A 26,103-nucleotide genomic window follows, 5' to 3' on the forward strand; every position below is an offset into this window, starting at 1 on the left:
TCCAATCAGAACGTCTGCTTCTCGCGCAGTGTCTAGCGGGGAGCAGACGACGCTCTTGATCGCTGCGCTCAGAGGGGGACAGTGGGTAGAGGCAAAGGCAGCCAAACCTTTGTCCGTCTATACCCACTATCCTTCCAATCAGAGCTTTCGACGCTCCGACAACGCCGCACGCTCTCGTCTACTCCTCTCCTTCAGTTTTTCTCCGTATAAGCGCGAGGTAAAGCTTCTGCGCATGTGCCGTGCCGACAGCAGCGCCACCGCTGCAGAGGCGTAACGGCGAGCTGGTCCGCTATAAAGAACAAAAAGTGGCACACCACTTTCTTGACCGGTAAAAAAAAACAAAAAAAAAAAGTATTGTGAGCGTTGTGATGTGCACTCCGGAAACAACGCTCCCCTTGATGATCCACCACCGGCATTATTGAAGGACAAAAGCAAGCAGCGGAAACTTGTTGCCACGCTGAAGCAGCGCTCGTTCCTGGTAACGTGTTCCTCTTTGGGTCGGAAGAGCGTGCAAGCGTTTCGCTTTATCTAGGCGGAACTGGAATGGGAGCTCCGATGCAGCCGCCCTCTGCGCGCTTGTCTGCATCCCTTCTAAAGAGCACTATCATTTTCATATAGGACTTTTTATTTTTCCTCGCTTCCGCCGTCCGAAAAGACTGAGTGACGTCAAGCTTAACCCAAAACCCGCTTTCGCTCAAATAAGGTGCGACTTCGTGACGTTTCAGATTTCAGACGAAGTCCCCGCGAACGAGCCGCCGCGCCGTCTCCCTGGATGATATAAACGATAAACGCTGCTTATAGACATGTAGAAAAAAAAAATCGCCAACAGTTTTAGAAAGCTTGCCGACGCCATTTCGTAATGCTAGCTGACGAAGCCGCTGCTGCAACGATGTAGACTTGATAATTATCATTCCAAAATTGGGAGTTCATTCGTGACGTGAGAACACTACGAGCGAAATGCTGCAGGCACCTGTGTTCGGAGAACGGTGGAAGAAGAGAGGTGTGTTTGAACGATACCGCCTCGCCACGGAGCAAGTGTGTCGAAGGCTCGCTCCCATTTCTGACAAACGCTGTGAGATGGCGCGGAATGATATTCGTTGACACGTTTTCAAGGCCGCACTGCGCGCATTGCTCCTGCGCGCCGAGCCCCAACCCGACAGCGCCCCATCGCGGGAGATGCGCGGAGCCCGAGTGAAATTTCCACCGCCGTTTTGGGCCTTGTTCAGATACCTCTCTTCTTCCGCCGTGGTTTGAAGCCAGGTTCTACCACTTCAGCGGCGGGCCTGGCCGACATTCAAGAATGTTGGGAGCACTCTTCGTGGTTTGCGGTTGTCTCTTTGTGTCTCTGTGTTCACCTCCGTGCGTGCTTTGATAATGACCCATAGTTTGTTGCAGGTTAAGAAAAATCGCACAGGCTCGTCGCATGAAACCTTCCACTCTTTAACCAAAGTAATTGTAGCGAACGTTGAAGAGGAAGCGTGTGAAGAGGAGAAAACATACAATCATGGCGAGCTGGGAACTTTGTGGACGGGCATGTCCTGCTTTACTTAGCATGGAATAAAATTCGGAAGTGCCACTAGAAAGAGAAACGATGGCTAGTTAACGACCCCCCAAGGGTAACAAAGCACACAAGGAAAGGTTTTTTTAACATGTGTGCAAGCGATGTTTGCTGCTTGTTTGCGCAGTGGGAACAGACTTTAAGCTCTGCGAGCCTCGTCGCCGTTTCTTACAGATGTTCGCGTGTACTGGTATACGAGTCAAAAGCTAACATTGCTCAAATAGTTTTTTTTTTTTTTTTTTTTTTTTCAATGTAGCGTGAAGGTGTTGTAAGCGTTGCGAGAGAATAAAACTGAAATGAGGACAGGAGGGTCCGGGCACGTTTTGTGAATTATGATTTTTTATAGGCTTTATTTTTTGTTGCCAAGATCTGTGACGAAAAGAAATATTTAGGGTGACCGTATTCCTCAAGTTAGAAAACGGGACATCCCTCCCAGCCAGGGGAAGGGGGGAGGGGGGAGGGGGGGGGGGGGGTCTACTAAAAAGTGAGATTGGTAGAAAAAAAAATTAATTAAATAACTGCTGTTATTTCAAAGCGTTACCATAATGCACTAATGCCCTAGGGCCTCGGGAACAGTCACACTCACAGTTCAGTTGTATGCACGTATTTGGAAGGTCCTGCTTCGGGTCCTTTTTGGTGTGGGCGTATTTTGCCGATGACTGAAGTTTTTCAAGCAGGACTTTATCCTGCAAGACTCGGTTGTAAAAGTCTGCGCACTTATATGAGAAGTTCAACCGCACATGAGTGGCTATATCCGGTAACTAAGAAAAAAAAAAATTACACACGCGTTTTCGCGAGAGAAAAAGTGTCTGCGGGCAAGAACAGTTCTAAATATTACTCTCTGGGTAAATATTTTAAGGTATCTACGGTTATTTCTGTAAAATATACTTGTAAGGAGTAGGCATAGTTTCTGTTTGCTTCACCTCGCTTGGTGCCAATTTCGAAACTATGCGCTCCTGCGAAAACGGGACATGATTCTTTATTGGAACAAAAAGGCGGGACGGCAGAAGCGGTCCTCAAAAACGGGACTGTCTCGGTCAAAGCGGGACGTCTGGTCACCCTAGAAATATTGCTTTTCTTAAACTCAGTTTTATTCCAAGCTTGCCTTTGGAAGACTATAGAAGGTCACATTTATGACATATTTTTTTAACCCCTAATCCTTGTCATGTTTTGACTTTTTTTTTCTTCTTAACTTCATCTGGTTAGTTTTAATAGACGTCCTTCGTATGTACTGACAAAGTTTTGCCATAGAATCCAAGTGGCGTCCACTAGTCACATAGTCAATTTTCTATCGTGAAATGCCGATTTCTTGCCTCTTAATTTAGTTTTCTCGACCGCTTTGACAGGTTGCGGGTCAACAAAAACGGAAAAATATATTTTGATTAAATAGATAAAGGCGTTTATTGCATTTTTTTTTCGGCGCTGTGATTAAATGGAAAGTACTCGTGGAATTCTGACGACTCCTGTCGTACCCTTTGAATCAAGCGTACGAGACGTGCATTCGCGCTTCAGGCAGGGCGGTTTCAGGGATGGATGGATATAGCGAGTATTCACTGGACGCCATATTTGAGGGCGCTGTTTACAGCGCATGCTCAGAACGAGCTCACATAAATAGTCTGCTAAAATCTTGATGGGGCCGAATGCACGTTGCAAAAGAACTGTGGAAGCTCGCCGTCAGCACGCGCTCGGCAGTCGCGCACACAGCGAGGGCCGCCAGTGAATACTCCCTATATGCCAACGTTACTAGATTACTTCAGTTGCGGAACTCCCGCGGAAGGGGGAGTTCCGCAACTCAGTCACTTCAGTCTGCCTCCCGTCATTTGAAGCGCCATCTAGATTTTCGTTTTATAACTGTGTGTTCCATAGAGCAGAGCTGGAACGCCATCTAGACGCTGTGCTTCAAAACGTACGTATTCCATAGAATACGTACGAATTGAAAAAAAAAAAAAAACTATGGATGCTTAAAACAAAGTTGGAGTTCGCTAGTTCCGATGTCACATTAATCGCCTTTAAGTGTCTAATTTTGCCAACTCTGGAATACGCCAGTCCGGTTTGGGAGCCATTCACAAATCAAAATATTTATAAATTGGAAAGAATTCAAAATAAGGCTGCTAGATTTATCTTTAATTGCTACCGGTCGACTGAGTCGGTCACAAAACTCAAGGAGCAAGCAGGCCTGCTTAGCATAAAGACCAGATTAGAAACGAATAGAATGAAACTTTTTTTTCAGATATTTCATGGTCATTCGATGTTGGATACCCGAAAATACGTCGTGATGTCTCCTCCGGTGTACCACAGAATAAAACATAGCTTAAATATCCAATCCTATCAAAACTCTACGGATCATTTTAAGCACTCCTTTTTTGTTCGATGTATTGATTTCTGGAATAAGCTGCCTGAATGTATAGTCAACTCTCAAAGTGTGTCAACTTTTGTGAAGGAAATTGAAATGTTTCTTTCTTCCCATGTCACCAAGGGATGTGACTGAATTATTGAATTCTTTGTGTGTCCTTGGTATGTTTTTGAAAATATGTACCACTCCTGCCTTGGCCTCACGGCTGGCAGAATGAATGAATGAATAAATAAAATACACTGCAGTTACCGTAGCGGCCGTCCGGCGCGTCGACCGACGGGAGGCGAGTCGTGTTGGGTGAGGGGGGGGGGGGAGGGGGGGTAGTGCCCGTGCAAGCAGCGTCTAATGGCAGTTTCGTAACTTAGCTAATCTAATAACGTTGCTATATGCGTACGGCTGAACCTTTTAAACCTGGCGGCAGCTTGCGCCACTTAGCCAATGTTTTTAACAACACTGGCTAAGTGGCGCTGACCTAACCGAACCCAACCAATATTTAGGAACGGTAAACCTCTGCCTAATATAGAAAACATTAAGCTTTAGCAGCATTAGGGCTAATATTGGTAAAAATTACGATCCCTATGACAGAAGCGCCTCTTCGCAAACGGGGTGCGCTCACATTTCGCCCTATGTATCGACAGTAGCCGCCTTATAAGAGCTGCAGAGGATCTACGTTTTATTCCCTGATTGTATATAGCCGCCATACCGATCGTCTCATGGGCGCCGCCATTTTGGCGTTTTTTTTTTTTGGAATCGCGACTTTCTGAGCTTCATATAAGTTGTGAGGAAGCTAAAACGATATCGATTTGCTCTGTGGCGGACTGTCTTAACTTTCCCGAGGGACTGAAAAGCGTTTCCTGCGATTTCAGTCGAAGCTTCGAATAACTTGACAACTGTATGAGTTTAAGCTACAAGGAGATTGAAGCGTCGTTGCTCAGTACCAGTGCTCAGAACCATCTAGCAGACAAGGCTCGCGCAGGGCGTCATCGTTAGCGGATCTCCGACCCGCCCCCAAGCGGCAAACAGGCTGAAGATCGAAGGAAGTTGCCGCAAAGTGGCAGACACGCGTCCGTCTTGGCGTCGCCGCTGCTGGCGTCACTCCACATAGAGATCAGTGCGTCACTCTCGTCGTGAGACCCTGCAAGGCGCGCTGGCGGCGACGCTGACGCAAGCTAGGCGACGCTGCATACGTCCACTGGTGATGACGCTTGGTTGGGGAGGCGTAACTTGTCTGCTGACTATAAACAGGACGAATCGTGACCGAGGATCAAAGTTTCGTCTGGCGGACAGCGAAGAGATCAAAAGGAAGTTCGTCTTTTCGGTTAGGTCAGCGTTTGCATATCCGGCAGCTGAACACCGCTACAGCCGACAAAGGGATGCTTGTGTCGGGCCGGTTTTCGTGCACCGACCTGCCGAGGCCGGTTACGGAAAACCGATGTCGCCCTCGTTTGGATCCTGCGTACCACCCGGAGTTCGCGTATTTGCATACATAACTCCCGATTGAGCGAGCAAAACACGAAGATATATAGTGACTGGTAGACCCGCCGAGGCTAGCTCTACGAGAAGCTAGCCTCGATGCGGGATAGTCTTTGTTTTTCTCGCTACGCAGTTCATTGCATCCGAGTTATTTCTGTGACGGATCAAATGCGATTGAATATCCCTTCGAAGCACCTCGCGATTTAATAATAATAATAATTTAACAAAAAAGGCGAGGATGAACGGAGGCGAGGAAAAATCATGTCCTCCTTCCTTCTTCGTTTAGCTTCGTATAGATTTTATTAAGCTTAAATTTTTTTTTTATTCTGCTCGCGAATTTTGAAAAGGAGAAGACTACATAAGAAGGCTGCTTTATACGAGAGTTACCGTTGTCACTGAGAGAATTATATGCGTTCACCTATGAGTTACGGAAGGTTTACATGAACTCCACTATATATGACCCGTGGTTCAGCTATGGTCCCCGACGGTTTCAGATCCGCAGGTTCACACTTATTGTTTCGTGATTCCCTCTTTGGAATCCTCGTGGGCTGATGCAGTAGTATGCAGAGCGATAACATGATGCCTTGAACTTAAGAAACGCCTTGCGTTTATTAACAACTTATTTTTGGGCAAGCTCTGTTAGGACACCAGTTGGGCCACGAATGTAGAATTTGTTGTGCCAACGTCAGAAAGCGGGAAGTTTTTACCGCTCAAGAGGACTGCCCTATCGTGTTTCCTCTGTGTTGATGAGAAATTTGGCCAGTGCAGTCTGACCGCTAGCCCGAAGTCTTCCACGTGCATCGCGAAGTGGTGATTACGTTTTTATCGGAACACGGCTTAGAGACTGAACCTAGGATGGCTGGGCTCTGCAAATGGAGTTCTCATTCCACACGCTTGGACATATCCTAATCGGATGTCTCATCTAATCCGCTAAGAGTGTGACGGTTGGATCGTCTCCACAAAACAGTCAAGGCAATGCACCCTTAAGGTGGGTTCAGACACCTGCGTTTGACTGCGTTAAGACTGCATGGTTGCGTCGAGCTGTTGCTATGGCGACGCTTACGACGAGCCAATGGGAAGGCGCTGTGCTGCACGACGCAACGCAGCGCGATGCTGTCGACGCAACTGTGGGAACGAGCCTTTAATCTCCTTCCACTTAAATTCCGGTCATAACGAGAACTTGTTTTGCAACTGAAGTTTTGCTTAACCGGGGGAGCCCGTCTTCCGCATACTTCGTAGCTTACGCAGAACTGTGTATATGTAAATGATAATTGTAAACAATAAATGTTAAAACAAATCTTTCTGGGAGTATTATTTAGGGCAGAATAGAGCTTAAGTGGTACAAAGTAAGTGGAACGACATGCAAGTGTAACGACAATCGATGTCGCACCTACGTGTTCCAGATAAAACAGAGTAAAAATTAAGCGAAGAGAATTGGCGTTTCACATATGATCCCGGTCCACATACAAATATGACTTGTTCCAAATAGGATATGCAGAAGGCTAATTTAACTGGAACTTAAGTGGGACGAGATTAAGGGTGTACGTCACCCGGTCTAATAAAAGAATCAGGTAGAAACCACGTGCTATATTGCTACGACGTGCATACATCAGCGCACCCCTCTGATACGGAATGCTCACGTCAGTGTATATTTTATTTTTATTTCTTTTATTTATTTAGTTTCCTTATTAGTTCATTAAATTCCCACGAGGTGCTTTGTGTAAGCTACAGAATAAGCACGCGGCACAAAAGAATAAACGAAACATCAAAGAATAACAATGAAAGTGAAATTACCAGCCAAGAAAAGTGGCAAGTGCTTCCCGAAATTTTGAAATATCTTTTATGGTCACTAACTTACTAATGAGTCCGGTAGATTGTTCCAATTGTTAATATAAAACTGTAAGGGGGAACATTTAAAGCTATTGGACGAGTACGGCACCGAACGAGTGAACTCGTTCGGTGCCGTACTCGGCGGCTGTCGCCGTGCGTGCGGCCTTCCGTACTCGCCGCTAGGCCTAAATTGTCATCGGGGCTCCGTGGTGGAGCGGCGTTGCTCTGCACCGCGCTGGTACAGTACTGGGCGGACGGTGGGCGAAGAGCGACGGCACGGCATCCTTTTTAATCCTCGAGCCTCTCGCTGACAAGCCACAAGCAACCAACACCCGTAGGTTTCGTTCGTAACTCTCCGGCGAAAAATGATCGGAGCAGAGCTTCGACCGTCCAAGGCTTTCCAAAGTCCACTCGTCGAACAGCGTTCACCCACACCTTCTACAATTTTCAGTCCGTTAGAAACTTGTGAAAACGCACCTCCGGGTTGCGCAGCGTGTTGTTTGAGCAGCCCACAGCGCTACAAATTGCACTCGGTATGTTTCGAGGAACAGCTGGGCAGTCTCGGGCGCACTAACTTGCTCGCTAAAACGAGTCTTGTAGTCCTAACAAACAAATAAACAAAAGGCTACACGGAAGCTACACAGGCTACAGATAAAAGCAACGGCTAAACACGCCGATCGCAAGCCGAAGTAGCGGTGGTAGCGGCTCAAAGAAGCACACTTCGCGCAACGCCCGTACCGGAGGAAAAAAAGAGAACGATACTGACGTCACGGCCCAATGTTGCTTTAGCGATCGGCAACCCACTGGGGCGGGGTATTCACACGAGGAAGAAATCCCGGGGATTCCTCCACGGCACGCGCATCCCGCGACGAAAACGTCAGGCTTTGCAATGTGCAAAAGCCTCGCGTTTTCGTCTCGTGATGCGCGCGTGCCGGAGAGAAATCCCCGGGATTTCTCCCTCGCGTGAATACCGGAGCTGCGGTTTGCGGCGGGTCGCATTTTTATTATTGGCATTAGTTAAGAATGCGGCGTCCCCCTGACGTAATATTTTGGCTGGGGTCGTATTTCGTGTCACTACAGCGATACCGGTAATTTATTTCATTTTGAGTTTGGGCCGGAGTTGCCCTTTAACTCTTTTGGGGGGAAAAACCGGAGGCAATAAAACGAAAACGGATTTCTGCTCCAAGTTTGATGAATATTGAAGATTAATTGGGGTCTTCATTTGGAAAATGCTGAAAAATAATTTCATGGTCCCTTTAATTCTTTTAACACGTGTTTGGGTTTTGTGATAAAGACATTCTAATTGGTTCCCAGCGCAGTCTTTTTCTGAGCTGGTTGGCCCTTAGCTTACGAAGCGACGGTAACGAGAGGCCCTCAACTACGGCCGTCCGGACGTCTTTCTTGTTGAGATCTAATAGTTCATATAAAACGTTACATGCAACCAAACGACTAGTTAATCGAACACGTATCTAAACGCTATTTTACAAAAAAAGAAAGAATGAAATCTTGTTGTCCCACATGGTTATTGTTGCTTTACTGAAGCAAGGGTAGAGACAGATGGTTTTCGGCAGTTAGTGCCACCGAAAACACGGGGTTACTTTTACACCAAGAATGACCTCGAGAGGAGGCCATGTGCAGCAAGGTGTCATTGAGAGTTACTAAGCCAGCCTGATAAGGCTGTTGCCTCACACGGCTCGAATAAAAGATTCCAATGAGTTTTGGGTGACTGAAAGTCAGCGTAGTTGGTCTGGGCGCTGCTGCTACAGGTGTTGGTGCACAATTTTCGCGTGCTTTGTCTGCCGGATCACAGGTTCGCTAGGCTTGCACTTGCAAACCAGACCTACGGCCGCTGGATTAGGATGCAGAACTGGCTGTGATGCCTTGGTGTAGTACTTTATTCGGCTAGCCACCCTTAATGTCATGGCTTACTGTACTGTCCTATTAATAGTTATTGCTACCATGGTCATGGACAACTCAAGAAACGCCGGGCGTGGATTAACGATTCCTGCTTTATGATTGGCCTTTGGCGTTTTTATTGGCTGATGTCGCACTCTCATTGGCCGACCAGTGATAATGAGATGCTAAGGATTTGAAACGCCCTGCGTTAAAACGGTTATATGGAGTGAAATACTGCGGCTGCCGTTTCTCTGTGACACGATGTATGGAAGCTCCGGGGATAATAAGTCCTCTTGTTCTTATTCCTATGACGGTCAGCGCCATTTGTGTAGATTTGCTCCTTGAAGTTTGACTATACGGTCGACCTCTCGCAGTGTCTCGGTGCCCAACCCGAGGGCGGAAGCGGCGGCCTGCAGTCCCCGCCGCAGCGTGGGCTTCCTGAAGACCCACAAGTGCGCCAGTTCGTCGGTACAAAACGTGCTGCTGCGCTACGGTGAGCGCCACAACCTCAGCTTCGTGCTTCCGGCCCGCACCAACTACCTGGGACACCCTCGGCGGTTCCAGCACGCCATGGCCCCCGGGAACGGAACCCGCCGCTTCGACGTGCTCGCCCACCACACCCGCTTCGACGAGGCCGAGGTGCGACGCGTCCTGGTCCCGGACGCAGTCCTGGTGACCATCGTGCGCGAACCGGCGTCTCTCTTCGAGTCGCTCTACTCTTACTACGACCTGCGCTCAAAGTCCGGCGTGTCCCTGGACGCCATATCCGCTGGACAGCCTTCTCCCACTCTGCTTCGACGGCTGTCGCGAGGCTCCAAGGGCAAGCTAGGGCTCAACCAGATGAGCTTCGACCTCGGCTTGGACCCCGAATGGTTCGATAACGTTACGGTCGTGAGGGAATTTGTGGAAGACTTGGACGGCGCCTTCGACTTGGTCATGGTGGCCGAGCGGATGTCCGAATCCCTGGTGCTCTTGCGGAACCTTCTGTGCTGGGACGTGGACGACGTCGTGGTGTTTCGGCACAACGCCCGCCAGAACGGGTTCCGCAGGCGGCTGGGGCCTCGCCAGAAGGACAACTTGAGGACGTTGAACGCGGCCGACGCGATCTTATACGACTACTTCGTGCGGAGGTTGGACCAGCGTGTGGCTGCGTTCGGGAGAGAGCGCATGGCGCAGGAACTGCGGCTTCTGGCCCAGCGTACGCGGTTCTGGTACTCCAGGTGCGTGAGGGACGTGCGGCCCGTGCGTCAGGAGCCCAAGCATCGATTCTGGGTCAGCCACAAGGTGGGTATATCTAACTAGAAAGGTCAGGCTTTGGTCAGAATTGTCTCGTACGAATAACGTGGTGAACATTACCCATGGGGCTGGACGGAAGAAGAGAAACAACGAAAGTGAATCTTGTTTCTCTCTTCTTCTTTCGACGCTACTCTTTATTATGTAGTTTTCGTAGATCGTTTCTGCTGTCCCCCAACGTTCTCCGCGACCCGCTACGAGATCCGCGACTCTGCAGGCAAGGCTAGCGCCAAGCATGCGTAGTAGTGACGCCTTCGTTCCGCAGAGTGTAGCGGAGGTGGGAACACGCGGTCTTCGAAAACTCCCTGTTTACTCTGATTACGCGCTGACCGTAGTTTACAACATAAAAAAAAAAAGAAGAAGAAGACAGTCAAGGAGGTCAGTGAGTCGATAGTGAATTGAAAACCAGTGACCTTAATTTAATACTTAAGAATTTCAAAAGAGGACAATCGAAAGAAGGAGGGGGCGAATGTTCCAGAAGGAAGTCTGCGCCCGGGGCTGCAGCAAATTAGCGCCATGAAAATGTAAGGCAAGTTATACGTTTTATCGTATTTGCTCCGTTAATGGACGCGCAATGCTCATTTCGAAATTGAATTTACTTCCCGATAATGAACCCCGTCGGGCAATGACTCACCAGCATGCATTTCCGCTATATTTCCTGCCAGAATTAACCTTACGTGAAACTGCCCGGTACTTTAAGGCAAGAAGTTTAAATAGAAAGTTTTCGTAGACCGCGTTTCACCGTCTGCTAAGCTTTACACAACGAAGAAGCCGCTACTGCGCCTTTGCGCCAATGACATTGACTGTAGAGTTCCGGTTATCGTGGTTGCGGAAAGCGTGGCGGGACGGCGAAAATGGTCTACGAAAACTTCTTAATGTCAATGTTCTCCTTTCATCGCCGCATAAAGTTTGCGGGGTGCATTTTGTTTTGTCCTTTGGACATACCTTTAAGATGTTCGAATAGGACAAAACAAATTCAGAACGTAAATGAACATCACTAGTTCCGCCTATTTTCCCTTTTACCAGCGGACAATGTTATGACGAAGTACACTTTTTGTTTTGCTCTTGGCGACACACTGAATTTTTTTTTTTTTAACAGAAAAGAAATAAAAATTGTGTCGTGTGTTAGTTGTTAGATGTTAGTTAGACCCATTGGGAGTCTGGTATCTTTCTTGTTGACGATAAATTTGGTCAGTGCAGTACCACAGCTAGCCTGGGATGTTTAACGTGCACCTTGCAGACACGACCGGGCGCCGGCACAATGCTCATCCAGGTCTAAACCGACAGGTGAAGGGATCGATCTGCAGGCTCCCTGGGTTCTGCAGCTCAAACTTTCGCTCCACACGCTCCGACCTACAGTGCGTTAACGCATCCCAAGGAGAAAGCAATACGAAACGTAGCTGCGTGACCATCGCTTGTTTCGTTTTAGGACATGACGCAACCGGAATATCTCGGTAGAAAAAGAAACATATATAGGAACTGAATAAATCGTCTTGGGACGTCAATCCGGGCTGATGCACAGTCGTTACTTTGTTCCGCTACATCCGACGGCTCGGACAGGGACGTCGCTTCGCGTCAAGGAAAGCGTTCCTCTGTCGGCGTTAGTTGTCCGGCGATTTTAAACGAGTCGGTAAACATTGCGGTCTTTCTCGCTCCTTCCCGGTTCAACGTCGCCGTCTAGCAAAACACCAAGGTCTCTCTCTCTCTCCCTCTCTTTCACTTTCGCGAAAGGCCGTCTGCGGCACTATAGGAGGAGGTGCGTCATGCTTCGGTGTCTGTAAAGTGCACCGGATGCTGCTGGCTATCCTGCATACCGCTCTTCTGGGGTTGCTGAAGTCACAACAAATCGTGCCCGCCATATTTCCTCCAATACACGTTGTCATCAAGACGCGGCTAAAGAGAAACTACGTTGTCCAATCTGTGCCCCGGTAGCGTTGGCCTTCTTTAGGTAACGGCCGGAAATTCGACACTTTATTCTCTGAAAAAGAGGCTTACGAATTGACTTTCGTGCCGGACACGAGACAGCGAATCATGGCGAATAACACAAGGACCTGAGCGAATAACGGCGCTTGAAGTATAATTACAAAAACAAAAAAGCGTGTGTGCGTTAGCGAGCATGAAGTCTCACTTGCTCGATATGTACCTGGGCGCATCGCAGTTTTCAGTATTACGAGCTTCGTCATTCTCTTAAATCTCTCTATATTTAGCCGTGATTGGCTATCTCAGTATTCTGCAGAAAAGTGGGCTAATAAACTTTGTTTTAGATTGTACGGTTTCATTATCAAGGGAGGGGCTGCCGTGCCTCGCTGCAGAATACCCAGAGAACCAATCCCTCCTTTCAATGGAAGTGTACGAACTGAAAACTGCAGAATAAAGATGTTATTGTCCCTAAAAAAAGCATTCTCGTCTGCTGAGCATCAGTCTCAGTGTAGGACTGAAGTTTCGAAATGTTTTGCTCGTCTTTTGTAGCTTGTCCTTGGTGTCTTCGTCAAGCATAAATGGCCATTTCTAAGGGAGCATTTTGGCATTTCGCGACGAGAACAAATACTGTCTATGGGTTGCTAAATATCTGAAGAAATTTCCCCAAGATGACTCGTTGTGGTGGGTATCATGTTTTCGCGTGCCTTGCAGGAAAGGAGATACACCGGTATTTTTAGTTAATCAGTGATTTTGTTCGTAATAAAGCCAGCTATAACTAGATTACAGTTTTTTTTCAATTTAATAGATTAATGTAAGTTATTTAACCCTGTTACAGTTGTATTTCGTGCTTTCAAGCATTTAATCTTTTAACACTGTTGCGGTTGCATTTCATGCTCAGTCATTTAGTAATCTATACCGACGACAACCTTTTGTGGCCATGCAGCGAAACATATATGGATGCACGTGCACTAGCACACTTTGACCACCTGCCATTGCAGTAAGCACTTCTTGTTCTTTTTCTAATGTCTCTGGGTGTAGCCTTATCGGACGGGACGTGGTGTCGTGACAGTTTTCTGGCAGCTGAGTTAATGATTCATTTTTGCAGATAATCGCAACCCCGCGCGAGTTCTCGGTCTTGACGAGTCTCCTCGACCGTTATGTTTCAGGTGCTGGGCTTCCGAGCAAAACAGGGCAGCTCGTACGAGTGCATTGGACTCGTGACTCCCGAGTTAGCCTTCACCGAGCATCTGCGCCAGAAGCAGCAATTTCTGGACGAACCCGTAGTCAACGGATCATCCACCGCAGCGGGTCCAGAGTCACGATGAGCCACGTGACATGGCACCGTGAAGGCCCCACTTCACCCTAGCACGCTTCACAGTGTATAGGCTGCAAAACCTGCCGGGCTAGTCAGGGCAATCAATCAACTGGCTAGAGTTTTCGCCGCGTCACTCCGCTCCACCAACGCCACTTAGAATAACCAAAGCAGGCGCTCTAAAATTTTGACGTCATTACAGTGAGATGGAGGGCAGACACAGATTGGGCTATAGAAGGGCGCTCAGTGTTGGATTCCAGCCCAATTACTGATTTCGCGCCATCCTAGGCCAATCAATGCGTCGCAGGACACTCAGCGTCAGCCTTGGGCCCAATGGCTGAGTTGGCGTCACTGTAGTGCGATCACGTTACGAAGAGGTTCGCAGGCTATGATTATTCTAGTCGGTGTTGACTCAATCCAGGGATGAAAAGTGAGCCATGACAAAAGTCTTCCGGGTTTGTCTGAGTGCGCGTGTTTCGGGTGCGGTCCATCCCGTGGTAACGTGGTGCATTTTCGAATGGTTGTAGTACAACAGTACTGCTGCAGAAGACGTCACTAGATGTTATATTTGTAGTCATTCGTCGGACAACCAATCGCCTGTCCCGTGCTGTCCCAGTTCACGCGATACCGCCTTCATGAGATCCCTTTTGCCACTGAGGGGACAAGCGAACGCTTCCTAGATAGCAAGGCCTTGGGACTGACTTTCTACGTCGCATAAAGAGGCCAACGAGGGGCACGGATGGGACATGAACGCAGGCGAGAGCGCTCGGCTGGACTCGTGTTCTTTTTGATTGAACACGAGTCTCGGCCGAATGCTGACGCAGCGCTCGTGTCCAGTTTATGTTGGCCTCTTTAGGTCACGGCAGAGACTCAGCACTGCGGCCTTGTCTTTGGACTTGTGGGACAAACGCGTTGAAAGAGCTTTCGTACGCGGCGTGCCCGATACCTTTGACGTCAAGGGCCTCTTAATCTCCTATGAAGTTCTTACGTTCTTACATTTATGATTATGGGGCCTAGCCATTTCTCGTGACAAGCTAATCGCTCGGACATGTCCTTTCTCTAAAGAAAAGCGATTGGAAGCTTGTGATACGCAAACGGAGTCGGCAGACAAAAAGTTGGACCCAAGAGCAAGATGGGACATACAGTCAGCATAGCCGAGTTGAGATGCATTTTTTTATGCGTTAGTGCGACGCACTAAAAGCATTAAGTTCCCAAGTTTGTGTTGGCTGTAGTCTGAACTTCTAGACAAGCTCTTGCTAAGGTTAGCGTTTGTTCACAAAGTTATTCTAAACTGCTTCGGTGATTCCGAAGCAAAATGCCAGTCCTGGGTGGCAGGCTCAAATCCCATGTGGGGTGACTGCAATATTCCCTGGCTGCGGTGCAGGTGTTGTGTAACAAAGACTTCGTTTGTGTGCCAAGGATCCCCATGTGGTTCAAATTAATCACCAGTCCTTCGCTGTTGCGTGCCAGGTGCCCTGAGTTGGTTTGGCGCGTAAGGCTCAACATTTAAAATTAACTCAGGAAACCATAGTGCGTTCAATTTTACAAGTTGGGGCAAACTCTCTTGAATTTGAAAGGCTGCCATAAGTGCTTAGTTACAAAAGAAAATTCACAGGCTCGCACTCGCACCTTTTGCTCCCTTATGCACAGGTGAGAACAAAGTACATAACAAGTCGATTCGGGACTCTTTCACACAAACAAAAGGAGCAAAAAGTTTAAAAGAAATGCTTAAAGTTTTTATGGTTCATGGCAGGGCCGAAGCGGAAGCTCGTCGCGTTGCTTGTCTAGGTTATATACAAAGCACTGACGCACAGCTATGCTAATAAGTGCTTACATCTCATTTGGCAGCTAGTCTGCCTGCCTTCCGCATATATTTTTTTTTCTTTTTTAGATTTTTTTTACTGAAGTATTTTCATACGCTTTGATAGTCTGCCAGGCGATCGCTCGTTTTCAGCGCTGCGATCCCCGGTCAGCCAGCCAGATGGCTAATTAAAGCTGCTCGGTCATTTACGGAGCATCGCGTTCTATTTATTCTCGCCTCTATCCCCGGACATTAAACAACCTCCGCCGTGTCCGACTACAGTGCTTTTGCCTCGCGGCGCTTCACATTCAGCGGGGAAAGCTCCATTTTACCTTTTTACGCCAATTCGCCCGCGAACAATTCGTCGTTGCGTCGGCTTCGTCGCGTATTCTTTATAGGCACTCACACTTCGCCGTAGATTACACGATATACTTTCAGACAGTCGTTGCGTCAGCCGATCCCTGGGTGAAATCAACACTACCTAGACAGAAGGTCCCCGCAAGCACGCGTCGTCACAGTCAGGTCAACCGAGGCGTGAGGTTGGGCGCGAGTGCTGTGTCAGTGTTCGGCTCGGGCTCTTGTCCGATCAGCGCGTCGAAGGTCGGGCTCCGGCCCAGTAGCCGAGTTAGCCAATCCGACTCTAATGGCGTTTCATGGAGAGAAAGGAGGCCATGCGGAGAGCTGCTCATGCAGAGAGCTTATGTTGGGTAAACCCGACCTGTGGTGACATTATGTCACTCAGCAATGAACAATGAACAGTCGCAAAAGTTATCGTTATTTGAAAGTCTTTTTTTTTTTTTGTCGTTCAATTGATTTACCGCAGCCGACATTATACGACTCGACAGAGCCAGTCAGGCAGCGCCAAAAGTGCTTCGTCACGTCGCTCATCATCTTTGTGCGTTTTGTATGGCTATACAAAAGGTATAGTCATTAACATCCATGGATGTTAATGGCTATACCATTTGTAACGGGCGGTGGCTTGCGCGAGCTATACTTCGTTTCAGCTTCGGTCCGAGCGCGGCCGATGTTATGAGCCGAAGGGCCGATCAAACTGCGAACGAGGCACAACGTCATGGCGTGCTCTCTGCAGTTGATAGGACCAGCCGGTATTCGCCGTCTCTCTGTGCGTGCTCCTCCGGCGGCTAGTCTTATCAAGCGCAGAGAGCACGCCATGACGCTGCACTTTTTGTGGTGTTTGATTGGTTCTTAGGCTCATAACATCGGCCGCGCTCGGACCGAAGCTGAAACGAAGTATAGTCGCGTTCCTGCGCTTTTTTTTTTTTTTTTCTTTCTGCGCGTGATTGGTTTAGCGGGCGGTGGCAAACCCACGAAGACAACGAGCGCCATGACGATGCACTTTTGGCGACGCTTGATTGGCTCAGTCGGACCACAGCGTTGACTGCGGTCGGACTTAAAGTGAAACGAAGTATACACCAACACAGTGTTTACAAACCAGCCCGGTTTGTCCGCTGAAACCAAATACGCGAAGAGTGAAGCGTCTGCTCATGCGCAGTATCATAGCCTCCTCTATACTGACAAAGCCTGGCAGATCACCACGGGAAGCGATCACCGAAATCGAAAGGTGGAGCGGCAGACAACGGATGAGAAGAGAGCCACGTGACTGGCGCCCCGTTGCGATGAAACGCCGAAACACACTTCTCCCGAGCGAACAAGTGGGTTTCGGGTCCTCGCAGCTGGAAAAGCTGTGCTCTGACGTCCAGGTTCCCAGAGAAATGACTCCTTGATGCTCTCTGCTACCAGATCCTCGCGCTCCACATCTGCGACGGGGCAGTCTATGGATCCGTCGTCGAACTGCCAGGCTTTGTGAGTATAGAGGAGGCTATAGCAGTACCGGCAGCAGCGCCACCGCAGTCGCGTAACGTCAGTGAGTTGAGTTGGTCTATAACGTACTATTATCGACGACAGGACAAATATTTCCTGCTCTTTTTTTTTTTTAATGAAATTTCTTGAACAGTTTGCCTCGAATCGCTTGAACCTGCCAATGAGACTAGTCAAATTAGCCATGCATTTCGTCCCGGGTCCTTCCCAGCATGGGGAAGTTCACTCGAGCCCGAGCGTGCACAGGAACGCTGCTCTTCTTATGGTCCACTGGTTGGGAAAGGCGGACCGAACGCTCGGGACATCCGATCCGAGGTGTCAGGACAATCTACTCTACTACTACTGTATACGATCTGCTCGCTCAGTCGTTCTCTAGCCGAATTCTGGTCAGGCACTCCTCGCTCGCCAGCCCCGTTGCTTGCGTGCTTGTTTTAGAAAAAGCAAGCTCGGCGTTTATCGCTAAATGTGTCTTCCGCAGGTCAGTCCGCTTCGTTGCACTTTTTTTTATTTTTATTATGGTCTGACTCCGGTGTGTTATCCTTCGCAAAGAGGTCTATTTGTAGGGAGACCACGATCCTGTTTCGGTTCGCTGAACCGCGACGTCGAGTGGTCCGTGACTCGAGCAGCCTGCCTCGCACGCATCTCGCATTCGACTCTCTCACGCGATGAGCAGTGACTATATGTATACCGGGTGTGGAGTAAGAAAAACCCCCCAAAAAACGGGTTTTCGTCACCGCAAAAATAAACTACGCGTCGCCGAGCGCTCAGTGTCGGTTCAAATGAAGCTTCTAGCGGTCGGGATCCCACATGGCAAACTTTCAGAACTTATCTGGTTCAAAAGTTATGGGCCATCTTTTGGAAATTTTCAGTAAGAAAACGAAACCCGTTCCCGGTGGCGGACACCATTCACCTCCATGTGCTGGCGTACTTCGTTGGCTGGCATTTTCTCGTTGAAATTGTTTGAAAATTGTTTTGAACTTTTGAATCGTATGACGGTAAGCTCTGGATCTCTGTCATTTTTTCCCAATTGCTAGAAGCGATATTTAGGCGGAGACAAACTGTTCGGCAGTGCGTGGATTACTTTTTGCGGTTAGAAAAACACTGTCCTTTTTTTGCCAAACACAATATACAAAAGTTATCCTGCCGAAAGCAACCGGAAAGTGTAAGAGATGATGATGTCACGTATCAAGTTTCACCCGTCCAGTACAATGGCCGCCAACAGCTGTAGCAGTATCCACGAGCCAACTGTCACTGGAGTGTCGCTGGAATTTAGCAAGCACGAAGACACATGTAGGATAACTTGAAGGAGTTATAGAAACCAAAAGGACTCAGCTCTCCGTCTGTGTGTGCACGTGTGAGCGCAAAACCCATCCTTTTCACGACATCCGCGTTCTTCGTGAGCACGCGCCTATATATCCAGTACACAAGGCGCTGCCGCCGTAGAGATTCTTCATTAGAATGTCGTCCAATGCACAGTAAGGAAACTAGTGTTAAGAAACCTCCGGGTGCTCACAGAACGTAGCTAGCATATCACTTTTTTAGTCGCACGATAGTACATCCTTTTGGTATGCGCTAGAGTTGGTATAGTCACAGAAATGGTAATAACGGCAGGGAGATCTTTCAGTTGTCCCGCCTCCAGCGCGATCTTCCTTCGATAACACTTCGGCGTTTTGTGAACCTCGAGCGTGCAGGCGCAGCCAAAGCACGGTGGAAGGCAAGGAGCGCAAGCTGGAGGCCGGGCATTCAAATAAGACGGCCTCGCGTTCTCACCTTGTCAGTAGCTTACAAGACCATATTTGAAAGTACGACGTAGCTCACACAGGTGTAGCGCCTAGCCGGCGTCACTGCGCCCTTCGCGGTTGCATCCTCCTAGAACTCTTTTTGAGTATAGTAGGTGACTTTCTTTGGCAGTCTCCGAAACACACAACACTGCCGTGCCAAAAGGGCAACATTGGAAGCATTTATTTGTCAGATTCAGAGGGGAAGCGAATTGGCTTAGAAGGGTCATACTTTTGTTTCTTAGTTTTTATTCTATAGATGGCGCAAGCTATCGGCTGTTATAAAATTACTGCAACCGTTAGCATCCATCTATCAGAAGAAGGCACAAGGCGGCATATGCGTGCCTCTTGTTAATGACGCATATAAGGTTTAGTTCTCCGCTGCCGGCGTTAAATGGTATTTTTTGTTGCAAATTCGATTCTGCGGAGCAGGCGAATTACAAAGCGAAAAATTCTGACGGCTGTAAAACCTTACACTTGTAATGCAATTCTTGCTGAATGATCAAACTGTGTATTAAGACGTTCACTCGTACAGTCGGCGCTGGAAATATCGCTGATCTTAGCGCTGATACAGTGCTGACTTTGCGCTTTTATCAGTGCACATCACTGACATGGCTTTACATGACTGCTAGTTATGTTCAAGACAGCGCTGCTTCGTTCTAGACAGCGTTGCAGTTATGCTCAAGACAGCGCTGCAATGTTGTAGACAGCGCTGCTGCATCGGCGCTGTCTTGGTATAGTGTTGATTTACCGGTGAGATAGCGCTGCGTTGTATGTGTGAACTAAAGTGTGAACCATGCCTCAAAAGTCTACGATATGTTTTTGCTGCGTGAGCTTCATCTGTTCAGAAAGCTCAGCAGACCATGCAGCCACGACTCCTCTGCTGGGAGCATGCCAGAAAGGAAAGACCGGAAGCCTATGTGTGCCTCTGGAGGTTTTCCTCGTTTGCTTTTGGCGGTTAGCTTTATTCCTCCCGTTTGTCTGTCTTACTAATTGCACGAGGCAGATCCCCGCCGCCACTCTTGATTGCTGCTCCGAAGCGACCCTTTCATTTCCCAAGAGTTCTCTGGCCGGTGTTGGCGTCAAGCGATGTAATTGATGACAACGTACGCGACCTTCGCGCAGTTGTGTTATTATTATGTTTTTTTCGCTGCTTGCTAATTATGCAGTGCTAGTATCTAGGTAGCTGCTTGAACAACGCCGGGCCATGCTCGTTGTGGCTTTAAAGGAAGATTGTACCATGTCCCATGATGGCGTGCGGATCTTTGACAACTGTAAGGTGAAAATTTCTCGCGCAAATGATTCGTGGTGACAAGACGAGGGTTGACCGGAAACTGCTTTCATAGTAATACGTCAGCAATATCAATGCCCGCGTCGATATTGCGTGCAAGGACCGTAACAGAATTTATAACTTCGCTCGCACCCTGCAACGCACAACCCGCGGTAGAAAATGGTCCGCATTCCCCCTCGACAATTGGGCTTTCTTGAAAAACGGACATAGAGCCACATCTGACGTGCGGCTCCAGAATATTGTTTTTAAATGTAAATGTCCAGGGGATTTTTTTTCATATCTGCTCTAGAAATTATGGCGGAGAAAAGGATTAAAAAAAACTGACAGCTTTAGTTATTTTAGTTGACATAATTATATCATGCTTTTAATGCCGCTTATCTGGGACGACGTCACAGTAATTGTTTAAGTGCTGTGGTTGTGACAGCTGTTTCTAGCCACGATTTTTTTGTGATCAAATTTAAATTTATACACAAAATGTGGTTATTTTTAGTTCTTGTTGGAGAAATAGGGCGTATTTATGGGTGCACAACAGTAATTCAATAGGCAATGCAAAAAATATAGGTAAGTATATATTTCGCACTGATAGAAAGTGCTGGCGAGACTTAATTGTTATTTAAAGAACGGAATAAACGGCCCTCTTGAAGGTTTGGGTAGCATGTTTGCGGGGAGTCGTTAGCAAAATAATTTCCGTTTGTACAGATATCTGTCCATCAATGGCAAATTAAAAGACAAGTTTTTTTTTTTTTCATTTATGCGACTCTGAAAACAACTTGAAAAGAAAAACTAAGACAGCACTTTGGACTTTATAAAGCATTTGTCAGTGTTTCAGTGCTCATAACTGAATAGGGGGCGCTGTAGCACGTCGAAGTGGCAACACATGTCGAATCATTTTATTTGTCCATTTTTGTCAGGTACTCCGGGCAATAATGAAAGAATGTACAAACTGATGGGGGAATTTCAAGTGTAAAGAGTATGATAAGAACAAATTTCCTTTTATACGAAACGTTGTTTTCGAAGGTAATAAAGTTTGGCATGCAAACATCGCCTGTCCCTTCAGTATCATTTCTGCTATAGTGCGTACTATTGTGCCATAAGGACCACAATAGTATATATTATGCCATATGAATGACGTCGTGACGTCATTCGGCCGCCTTGTCGGACGCTTTTTGTGGGCTGGACCTCTACATGGCTTGCGATGTCACATCAGCGTGCTGGTGTCGGTCATTTCCCCTTGTTCTTCCAGAAAAAAAAAATAATGAAGGTACATATACTCAGTGAGCAGATAGGTTACAATAACGACTTTTGATGTGACGTAAATGCAGGGTTTGTATTGTACACTGAGGAACTACATTGTTGATGGCGCCGAAGAGAGCGGGACAAAAGATCGCTTTCTGTACAATCTTTGTTGCGCAGCGCAATCAGCAATATGGATACTCCTAAAAATTCTACAACATGCTAACTCAGCGTGAGTTTGTGTCTCCTTCAGGGCTACATTCGTGTGGTATGGATACCTTTATATTTATTTTCTGTGAAATGATGGTGCCACGTCAGGCACGCAGCCAGGATTTTGGTTCGGGGGGGGGGGGGGGGGGGGGGGGGGGCGCCCATGACAAAATGCTGTATCAGGGGGAGGGGGAGAGGAGGTTTTAGCAAAATGTTGTTCGAGGTCCGAATGTTCTACGCGTCGAACTTTCTATGCCGATTATTCCAGAAGCCCACGCATGTACATAAGGGGCTTCACGTGGCGAGCCACAGTCAGTTTCGCCCCAGCGTTCGACTCTGCTCTTTCGCCGACTTCGACGCCCGCGACGCTCTGCTGTTATCTTTTGGTTCCTTTTTATGTTTGGGCACAAGTTCGCCCTATTAAACGTTTAGCTCCTTCAGTTATTCGTCGCCTCATCACTTGTCCTTCGTGACAATATAAAAACAACAACAGAGACTTCTGGTACGCTTCTTTTTCTTAATAAAAAACACGGGATAGGAATTTTATAATCTCCTTCTCTTGTTCTCTAAAAGTAGCAAAAAGGCTGAGAAAGACGGAGAAAAGAAAATAGAGGAAACACCTGGTCAAATTTCTTAGGCTCTTACTGTCTTTTCTTGTTTGCTTCTGATTATAACAAGGAAAAAGGAAAATGAAGGCGATAAACAAAGAGTCAGGTACAAACAAATGAAATGCAAGGCAGACAACGCACGCTATGTCAGTTATGGCGATGATTATAAAACGAATAAAAGAAAAAGTGAAAGCCGTTTACAACTCCCTGTAACGCCGAATTGGAGCGCAGCTCTTGAGGAGGAGGAGGGAAGGGTGCTGAGGGGAGGGTAGACCCCTCTTCCTCCTCCTCCTCCTCCCCTGATTCTTTAATATGCTCCGGGGGGTCACCTGACCTCGGGTGGAGGGGGTCACGTGACCTCGGGGGGGGGGGGGGGGTCACGTGACCTCGGGGAGGGGGGCCACGTGACCTGGGGGGCCACGTGATCTCGCGGGTCACGTGACCTTGGGAGGTCACGTGACCGGGGAAGTCACGTGACTCGGGGGTCACGTGACCTGGGGGCCACGTAATCTCGGGGTCACGTGGCCTGGGGGGTCACGTGACCTGGGGGCCACGTGATCTCGGGGGTCACGTGACCTCGGGGGGTCACGTGACCTTGGGGGTCACGTGTCTCTCTCAAGGTCACGTGACCTTGGGGTGACCTTGGTTACGCCGACGCCGCTCAAGCCGGTAACGGGCCCCTAAGAGCTGCGCTCTAAAATATCAAATCAGAGTATTGTCAACAATCTATGTCGTCAAGAAATGGAAAAAAAGAAGAGCCTCGAGCGCTGCGCGATGTTGCTTGCCGGGCCAAAGTTCGCGAAGTTATGAAGGATGGCCTATACTGTCCAGAACATCCATGAAATGTTTGTTCGCTCTACGCCCATTTTCATATGCTGGACATGTTAGTAAATAGTGCTCGATGGTTTCCCGCTCACCCCATTTCTCACAATGCGGAGTAGCTAATGAGAAAACTTCACTATTTTGACAGCGCCCGTTGGAGGATTAGTTATGGGGCCCTCATAGTGCCCAGTGTGATATGCCCAGTCTTGAGAGACGGCAGAGGTTTTAGCGACCCCTAATAGCAATAGGCCACAGGGACAGTGAGTCGTTCAGATGGTTGACAATTTTGTTTTTTTTTGTTTGTAAACGTCTTTATTGGGCCTTTTCGAGGCTGCTCTTGTCCTACGGCATCAGCAGCGGCGGGGGAGAGACACGGGGGATTTCTTTCCTTGGCGGGCCGTGTAGAAGCAGGGCTCCAGGCCCTCCGTCTGCGTGGACGAAGAGGCAGAGGTGCTTCCGCAGGAGTTGAACAGTCCCGAGCGACGTGTCCTGAGGTAGAATCCAGTCGATGTAGCTGGTGGGTCGGTGTTCTGCCGGTAACTCCGACAGAATGAGTTCCCGGGCTGTGCCATAGGTTGGGCACTCCCAGACCAGGTGCGAGGTGGTCGCCGGCACTGCGCAGGCTCGGCACTTGCCTTTGTTGGGATCATCGCCGAACATCTTGTGCCTGAGGGCCGGCGTGAGGGCGGTGTAGGTGATAATCCGCCTTATGGTGGCCTGTGCCTTGCGGTTGAGGTCTGGAGGCATCGGTGGGATCTCTCGGTTGTGACGGTTCGCGGCGGCGGCGTCTTGTCTCAGTCGGAGGAGGATGGCTTTACGTTCCTTCTTGGCAATTGCCGCTAATTCCGCGGAGTCTGGTAGGTCATCCGGCGGGCCAGTTTCACTCGGCGCTGGGGCGTGTCTGGGCTCTTTTGTGTTGTTGGTTGCGTCTGACACGGTTGATCTGCGCAGTGCTGCTCGTGCCTCGCTGTGAGCCCATTCGTTCGCCCGGATACCCGCGTGTGCCGGGACCCAGTCGACTCGTAGTGTGACGTTCCTGTCATGCAGTAGGCGTTTCGCGACGTCTTGAATATTTCGCACCCGTTCGCTCTGACTCTTGATTGCGTTACGGCACTCCAAATATGCCTCCCTAGAGTCTGTGTAGATAGTGATGTCCGTCACCTTTGTTCCGACGGAGTGACGTTCCTCTGCGTGTATCGCTGCTCGTAGAATGGCTTCAAGTTCGGCCCCCTTCACGCCCACACCCGAAGGCAGCGCGCACGCATCCACTTCGAGGGTGGTGGTGTCAACCCAGGCTATTGATGTTCGGAGAGGGCTTCCGGTTTTTTCCGGTGACGGCTGTTCTGCGGCCGCGTCGGTGCAGATGCAGACGTGTTTCTTTCCATCTCTGTTTTCGACAAGCTTCTCGTGCGCTGCCGCGAAACGGGATCTTCTCTCGGGATGATCAGGGCCCATGTGACTTGGGAGCGGTGCATCGTCTGTGATATTGATTTGTCGTTCCCATGGCGGCTCTTGCACCGGGGAGATCGGCGGTGTTGGTTGCGGGAGGTCTCCCAGCTCTGCGAGAATCCTCTGCCCAGCACGTGTGCTCAGAAGCCGAGTTCTCTGTGCAAACAAGAGTTGCTCGGCCACGTCGGCCAGCCTGTTCAGCCTGCCGTGGGCATAGAGGTCCGCAGTCCAGGTGTACTTTGGAAGGCCCGTTACGATTCGTATCGCTTCGCGGTTTAACTTTTCCAGCTCCTCCCGTTGTTTTGTAGTGACGTGATGGTAGTTGTAACCGTAGAAGATTCTTGATGAGAAGAGAGACTGGACGAGCTGCCGAGTTTCTTTCTCGCCGGTGCCCCATCTTCTGCTGGTCACTCGGCGATTGAGGTGCAGGATCTGCCGACTTTGCTTTTTCACGCGGGCCATCCACGTGCCGGCTTTGCCGTCTTGGTCGATAAAGAGACCCAATACACGGACCGTCGAGCTCCGCTTGATGGGCTTCCCGGCCAGGTCCAAAGTGTAGAGGTTTCTGGTCTTCTCAGCTTCTCGCTGCGGGCCGGAGAGAACGACGACAAATTCCGTTTTCTCTGGGGAGGCGGTCATGCCTACCTCCTCCAAAAATCTTTGGATCTCGTCGAGTCCTCGCTGAAGCGTATATTCTTGCTCCCCCACGGAGCCGGCCACTGACCAGAGGGCAATGTCGTCCGAATATAAGGCGAAACGAAGCTGTGGGATCTTTAACAGGCGCGGGGGCAGTCGTGCCATGACCATATTAAACATAGTCGGCGACAAGACCGCCCCCTGCGGGACGCTGACGTGGTTGGCAGTTTCGGGACCTGTCTTGTCTCCGATCTTGACTTTAAACCGTCTATCACGAAGAAAGCCGCGGGTGAAGTTGAGCGCTCGCTCGCCTACGCTCGCCTACGCCCGCTAGGCCCGCGCTCTGTACGGTGGCTCACAAGAGCCAGAGTACAGAGCGCTGACAAGAACCACCGGAAGCTTCTCTCCCATCCTCATTACTGCCAGCCACTGTTCACCCGCGAGTATCAAGTAGTCCACCACCAAGGCGCATGCCGTGCTGACGTCTCATAGCTCGTCACGGCCACTGCTTCTCCTGGTAGATCCACGAAGACACTTTGCGGCAGCTGTGCATGGGCGCAGCCATAACCGTTTTAGTTCCTCTTGTTCCTCGGTCACGTCACTTCATCGATCAGGTCAGGGTGTTGCCTTTTTAGACACCGCAGTGTGCTTATTTCCAACTCAGGCTTATGCACATGCTCATCAACGCCCCACTACACTGCCTGAACATCTCGGCAAAACATGAGAAGGTCAGCGCCGGCAGCCTAAATCTTTCGCGTGTATCAAACAGTATTGCCCTTGATGGTTTAGGCCTTCTGTGGC

The 26,103-nt window shown here is 48.9% G+C and overlaps 2 protein-coding genes across 2 annotated transcripts in view; one reads left to right on the plus strand and one right to left on the minus strand.

Annotated features, from left to right (window-relative positions):
* The window catches only part of LOC8051454 (galactose-3-O-sulfotransferase 3), a 35,646-nt gene extending 14,259 nt beyond the window's left edge, over positions 1-21,387 (plus strand). Inside the window, exons 3-4 of the mRNA XM_029969123.4 lie at positions 9,485-10,394; positions 13,490-21,387. Coding sequence (XP_029824983.1) covers positions 9,485-10,394; positions 13,490-13,648 — 1,069 coding nt within the window. The 3' untranslated portion in view covers positions 13,649-21,387. The remainder of the gene's footprint in view (positions 1-9,484; positions 10,395-13,489) is intronic.
* A 2,143-nt stretch (positions 21,388-23,530) lies between these two features.
* On the minus strand, positions 23,531-25,305 carry LOC115310613. The gene has a single exon (XM_040207693.3). It carries the CDS (start codon positions 25,303-25,305, stop codon positions 23,560-23,562), a length of 1,746 nt encoding a protein of 581 aa, XP_040063627.1. The 3' UTR covers positions 23,531-23,559.
* Positions 25,306-26,103: the final 798 nt, after the last annotated feature.

Source organism: Ixodes scapularis, unplaced genomic scaffold (assembly GCF_016920785.2).
Source record: "Ixodes scapularis isolate PalLabHiFi unplaced genomic scaffold, ASM1692078v2 PGA_scaffold5__190_contigs__length_132052651, whole genome shotgun sequence".
NCBI lineage: Eukaryota > Metazoa > Arthropoda > Arachnida > Ixodida > Ixodidae > Ixodes > Ixodes scapularis.